Here is a 6,344-nt window from a genome sequence, read left to right on the forward strand (position 1 = left end):
TTTGTACCAGCTGTATTGATTTTAGAGCCGCATAATTCATTTTTCTTTGGACGCTTCGAAGCACCGGCCAGACCAGGAGGGACAGATCTTGTCTCAACGTTGACGCCAACAGACCTGGATTCATGTACGAACCGACGAACAAACCATATCTGATATCATTTGGGTTTTTAGCCATACTAGGCTACAACAATAATAGTGATACCATTTGCAGTTGGAACTTTGCACGAGGACAGCCTACATCCACGGGCAGTGAGCCCCAGTCGGGTTCTTGTATCGGCAACAAGTAACCGTATTACTCCAAAGATCAAAGTAGCGATGTACCACTAGAAGTTATATTGCATTTCCCTGGTAGTCGTTAGTCATCTGATGATTAACAAAATTAACCCAATCTAGCTAGTTAGCATCTGATCTAATCCTCAGCTAAAACCAACAAATGAGATACATCTATACACATTGCATGCCATCTGTTCTGCATTGGTTAGCATACATCAAATCAGCAATCAGAACTAGAGGGCCATATCCGCCAAGGCTACTGGGACTAGTCTAGATAGCATCTTCAGATGAGTCAGATTGCTCTGTGGGCACCAACCAAGCCACCAGAATTTGCAATTACACCTACATTCTTCGGTTAGTGTGGGGTTATAGTACCCTGACTAGGAGGAATGCATGGAGCTCCTGTCAGATGTCTGTACTCTCTGCCCTTGTAGGCTACAGTACTTGACCTGTTTCAACAAAATTATTGGGTTGTGCCCATTAGAAATGCTATATATCACAAGGGTCAGAACCGGACGCAGCTGGATTGGATCTCAGCACTTACATGCATTGTTGCAAGTGCGGACAGCAATTCTCTGGACTGCTCCATTAGAGTGCGCTCTTGGGTAGCAACTTTGGAAAGATCAGAAACCAAAATACTTGTTCCAGCCAGCTGCAGACCGACAGATGATTTCAGTCAAATAAAATAACAAATGCACCAACTTGGAACAAATATTTCACCAAATGTAAGCATCTCAAAAATTGCTTTGTGCTATATTATTTTTGTTCAAGCCTCACAAGAGCTCATAGCCCCCCCCCCCCCCCCCCCCCCCTCTTTTGGTATGGTGATGGCAAATTGATTACTAAGATTGGAGCTTTGAAATGCATTCAGTTGTAATATCTTTAATTTAACCCCAACTAGCAAATGTATAATGAGGATGTTACTCTACAGATCCTCGAGAAGAGAGAAATCTCCTATGCTTCAGAAACTGGAGAATGTTTTTAAAGCAGTCTGATCAGGGAATCAGCTGCCTGGGATCAAGTCTCAACCAATCCAACCATCCATTGTAGCCTTATTATGCAGTTCTTTCATACGGCCCACATCCATAAATTAAGATGTAGTGGTTGACAAGCAACTAGTGACAAAGAAAATGAAACAGGAAAGCAATTCAATGTACACAGCACCTTAGCCAATAATGAACATATTGAACTTCCTATTGTTTGCATGATGTCAACAGCAGAGCCAACGGCATTTTTCACATCTTGGATATCAGCCTGCAAATACAAAGTAGCAAAGAAGAAATAGATTTTTAATACACACAGAACAGAAGAGAAACATATAGAAATGTACAATGGTGTGCTATTAACCACCTTTGCTCCATCAGTAACAGGAAGGCACAAAATGCTGGCAGTTAGAGCCTCCACAGTTCCAGATAGAGAATCCACATAGTCCCTCTCTAATGAAGACCATTCTTCTAGATACCCCATCTGTATCAAGCAATTTTCGTTAGATTTTAGAAACAAGGCAAAGGTAAAAGGTGAATTACTACCAGGTTAAGATATAACTAACTAAAGTTGTTACTAATTAAGTACTATAATAATAGTTTACAGTTATATCTAAGGCCCCACTACAGAGTCCACATGCTGGTGAGCTGCTCTCCCTTTTTAACTTTACAGTTGTTCATAGTAAAGGACCATATGTAATCTATTGAGCAGCCGAGGAAATAAGAATCAAAACGGCCAGCCTGCAACGGTGCAGATATTTGAATATATCTGTCAAGATGGGCAATGGCCCTGTGCTTATAACTAACTGGTTCTCAGTTTTTCAGGGACTTCTTTTTCTTTGGCAAAATATTATCTTGCTAACAATACCTGGCAGAGGAAATAAGAATCAAAACGGCCAGCCTGCAACTGTGCATATATTTGAATGTATCTGTCAAGATGGGCAATGGCCCTGTGCTTATAAGTTATAACTAACCGGTTCTCAGTTTTTCAGGGATTTCTTTTTCTTTGGCAAAATATTATCTTGCTAACAATGCCTGGCAGGCTAGCAAATGTCTGCCAGACATGGAGGATAATTCCAGATAATCCGATAAACTATCAGAAAGCAAGGTTTCTAAAGTTTAACAGAAAAATGATCTTGCAAAGATATGAAAAAGGCAGAAAACTACTTGCAGTCATGCACCGAAAACTAAAAGGTAGCATACTACTTGCAGTCATGCACCGAAAACTAAAATTGGTTATTACCTGTCCCTTAAGAACTGTCATGAGCTTCCAGCTGTTTCGGTATAACTGTAGCTGGAACCTCTTAAGAGCAACAGATTTACGCATCCCTAGGGTAGTAATCCATGCATCAGATAAGTACTTCTGGTAAAAAGGCCAAAGAAGGGGGGTTATTGAGAAGTAATGAAGTAGAAAAGGCAATCTTGGGTACACGAATATTATGGTTGAAATTAAGGCTTTTGCCTAGCATTTTTTAATTGAAATAGTAGTACTTTCAGTTAACCAATAAGATAATAAAAATGGGTACCCAGACTTCCATTTGGCAATGAACAGGTGCAGTATACAAACTTCCATTCTAAAAGGTAATGAACATGACATATTTTAGCATGCCAACTGATCCTACTGGTATTAGTTTTGTTTACAGCTCCAACATAAAAGACATGTCATTGTCAAATCTTTCATGGTTCTTTTTGCCTTTCCAACTGTGTTACACAGTTTGTGTGTGTGTGTGTGTGACAATGACTTGTTATTTCATAAAAAAAACTGACAAGATGCTTTCTATCTAGTATTCTGATATACATAGAACCTACTTTCAAGGAACTAAAAAACTTCGATAAATATAAAGTTTGGATAACATAAACTATGGCACAAAAGACAAAGGTAGTTGCAAGCTATATGATGTGTAAAATTCACAGATTTACTTTGTGAGAATAAGTGAATCAGAAGATAAGTGCGAGCACATAGCTCCTGCTTATAGCTAGCTCAGATTGCAAATGCTGGCCTTGAATTTAATCAATTACATCTTACACAAACTAATCTGAATTTGAATAAATCAAGCAAGTTATAAAAGCCAAAAATACAGCCATGTACACATACTACTGAATTCTGAGATGACATCAATTTATGTTAATTATACAGGAGGAACACATTTCACGTATTCAGAAGTCCGTAAATTGGTTTGTCAATGGATATACTCACCTCTGCTGTCAATTTTTGTGCAGCAAGTGCAGCATCAGCCTGCGCATTCACACACCGCCACTGCAAATGTCGATTGGATAAAATTCTCAATAGATGCTCACAGTCAACCTTACTGCCCCCATGCCACCTCCTCCTCACTTCACCATTCAAAGCATAACCAGATGAGCCTCTTCCCTGATGATCCCAAGATGAAGTGCCCGACCCCACACAGTTTCTCGGCCGTGATGGGCTTGACATCCTCCTCGATGGATTGCCTGTAAGCTTACTTGGTGAAGATTGCCTGACTGACCGATTCAGTGGAGATGAAACAAAGCCATTTTGCAGCGATTTCTTGACCGGCGCCGTCCTTGGAGATGCGGCCAACCCAGAGGTATACGGCAAGTATGGCGTTCCAGGATCCGCGAATCTTTGTGACCTGCTGACTGCAGCATCCTGCAAGAACCGTGCTGGCACACTCATACCCTTTGGGGATGGACGTGCTCTGTGCGACATGCCAATGCCTGCATCCTGAGACCCTGAATTGCTCCCAGACGACACACTTTCTGTGTCCGACGACATCAAGTAGTCCCCACTATCAAACGAGGAACGGCGCGCCCCCTCCTCAAACACCATGGACTGCCGCAGTGACCGGACAGCAGCAAGGACGGCCGTGTCCCTCTTGTGCAAAGAGCAATCCAAGCTTTTGGTAAGCGGATTCCCCTCAAACCCCTGCGACAGCCTCGCCGACATCGGCCACCTGTGGTGAGCATGGCCCCCCTCAAACCCCTTCCCCCTCTCCGGCACTGTCCCCATAGCTGGTCTCCTCCTCTCCGGCGTGATGGAGCCCACCGCCGAAGCCACTGGTCGTCGCGACGGAGACGGGGACGTGGCCGGCTTCGCCTTGCTTGTCTCGAAGGAGAAGGACCGGCCCTGGAACGCCACGGAGAGGCTCCTCGTGGTGGTGGTGGTGCCCGCATTGGGTCCCCCGGTCTCCCCGACGGCAGCATTGCCAGCCGGGCCTGGGCGCGGGCGGTCGACGGAGACCGAGCGCCTCGGCAGCGGCGACGCGAAGCGGCGGGAGGGCGTGGACGCCGAGGTCGAGGTGGAGTTGGAGCTCGAAGTGGTGGTGGTGGAGGTGGAGGTCGAGGTGGATGTGGAGGTGGATGTGGACTTGGAGGAGGGCGTGAGGTAGCGGGAGGAGACGACCTTAGCCTTGGGCTTGGGCCGCGCGTCGCCGGCGCCGGCGTTGGCGTTGGAGTTGGAGTTGGACTTTGCCGGGGAGAGCGCGGAGGAAGCTCGGCGGCGGTGCGGGGACGGCGACGGGTTCAGCCGGGGCGCGGCCGCTGCTGCCCCGGCGGCCACCATGGCGTTCAGATCTCGCGGAATCTCCCCGGTGGTTTTGGGCGTCTGGGGTTTGGGGGTTTCGTTTCGTTTCAAGATGGGGGGAGCGGAGCCGACGCACGGCACGGCAGCGGAAGTGGAGTGGGAGCCAAGTGAAAACATGGGCGAAGAGGGATGGGGATGGGTCCGTCCGTCGCAAGGGCAAAAAGGGAAAAGCGGGCGGAATAAAGGGCCGGTGTCGTCCTCTGGTGGTGGTGGCCCTGGTGGGGCCAGCGGAACGGAGGTAGCAGCCAGCAAGCAGATCAGGTTTGACGCCCCCGGTGAGGCGGTGACCCCGGGCCCCGGCGATGGCTGCCGCTGCGGTCGCGTGATCGCGTCTGGGCCTGGGCGCAGCAAGGCAAGGTAAGGCCGCAAGCTCGACCGGACCATGCCGCCGGCGGTCCACTCGCACCCGGCCGCCCCGTGCGCCGTGCACAGCGATTTCTCGCGTTCCGCTTACGTTTTCCCTCGGCAATCGGCATGTGCTCGTCTCGACGAAACGCTCGCAGAAGAGAAGCGCTCATGTGCCTGGCTCGAGCTGTTCCCGAAGGAATTGGTTACGCGACGACGGCGTGGAGACGGCGTAGGGAGGCGGGCTGACACCATCATTTGCCCCGACGCGCCGGCGCGAGGGAAAAAAAAAAGGTGGGGTTCGAGGCTGTAAACAAGTGCAGACGGGGCAGGGGGAAATGTGCTTCGTGCCATAGTTTATCCACTGCGTGATTGCCCGTTTGGACCCACTACGTGCGTGTCTTGCCTCCGTGCATTCACCTAGGAAAAAAAAATGAAGTTCTTAGGATTTGCATAGATGCTATCTTGCCTCAGTAACCTAGGAAAATTGAAGTTTTAAGATTCGGATAGATACTATCTTGCCCCCATTAAACTACCTTTGATCTTTTATAGACAGTGGACTACTACAAATCTTATGTAGTACTTCATCCATTTTAAAATGTAGGGCGTACTAGGATTCGTAAAGGCCAAATATTGTAGACTTTGTCGATCGATTACTCAAGGATATATGTATGTTTGCTGCGAAAAAAAAGATATATTGATAGGTTCTTACTTCACATGTTTTAAGTGAGACAAGACTTTATTGTTGTAGTAATTGATAACGTATTTTAAAATAAATTAATAGTGCTATCATCATTTAAAAGACTGTCTTAATACTAATACACCTTATAAAAAACATTTGAGTGAGTACCATATAGTCTCAAAGATGTAAATGTCTACTTAGGGCAAAAAGTGCTTGAGGCGCCAAGTCACCAACTAAAACATGCATGGACAAAGTGTTACATAGAGGTCATGGCTTCTTTTGTGAATGTGCATGATCTCAACAAATGTCGTCATAGCCTACTGTCACCTTAGCATGTATCTCTGGTTTTTCTACAAGAGGCCAATCTCAAGACTCTATCTTACTCTTAGATTTTCTATATATTTTGGTCGTTGATTTTTATTACTCCTCTCTCCCTTCAACTAGTGATAGTAATTGTGTTCTGGTCGCTTGGAAAAACGTCATTTTTTGGTTGGTCACG

At 46.3% G+C, this 6,344-nt stretch overlaps 1 protein-coding gene across 1 annotated transcript; it reads right to left on the minus strand.

The window, feature by feature from the left end:
- Positions 319–4,916, minus strand: LOC8083978 (QWRF motif-containing protein 2). Its single transcript, XM_021458921.1, has 6 exons — positions 3,454–4,916; positions 2,500–2,619; positions 1,624–1,740; positions 1,438–1,527; positions 818–925; positions 319–722 (listed from the first exon to the last, which is right to left on the minus strand). Exons 1-6 carry the CDS (start codon positions 4,795–4,797, stop codon positions 654–656), a joined length of 1,848 nt encoding a protein of 615 aa, XP_021314596.1. The 5' UTR covers positions 4,798–4,916; the 3' UTR covers positions 319–653.

Source organism: Sorghum bicolor, chromosome 1, assembly GCF_000003195.3.
Source record: "Sorghum bicolor cultivar BTx623 chromosome 1, Sorghum_bicolor_NCBIv3, whole genome shotgun sequence".
Taxonomy (NCBI): Eukaryota; Viridiplantae; Streptophyta; class Magnoliopsida; order Poales; family Poaceae; genus Sorghum; species Sorghum bicolor.

What these genes read in the sequence shown, in the direction of transcription:
- LOC8083978 (XM_021458921.1), bottom strand. Translation starts at nt 4,797, where the DNA reads ATGGTGGCCGCCGGGGCAGCAGCGGCCGCGCCCCGGCTGAACCCGTCG. An exon ending in CTGTTACTGATGGAGCAAAG is followed by an intron (nt 1,528 to 1,623) that starts GTGGTTAATAGC and finishes TTGTATTTGCAG; the next exon opens with GCTGATATCCAAGATGTGAA. An exon ending in CCGCACTTGCAACAATGCAT is followed by an intron (nt 723 to 817) that starts GTAAGTGCTGAG and finishes TTGTTGAAACAG; the next exon opens with GTCAAGTACTGTAGCCTACA.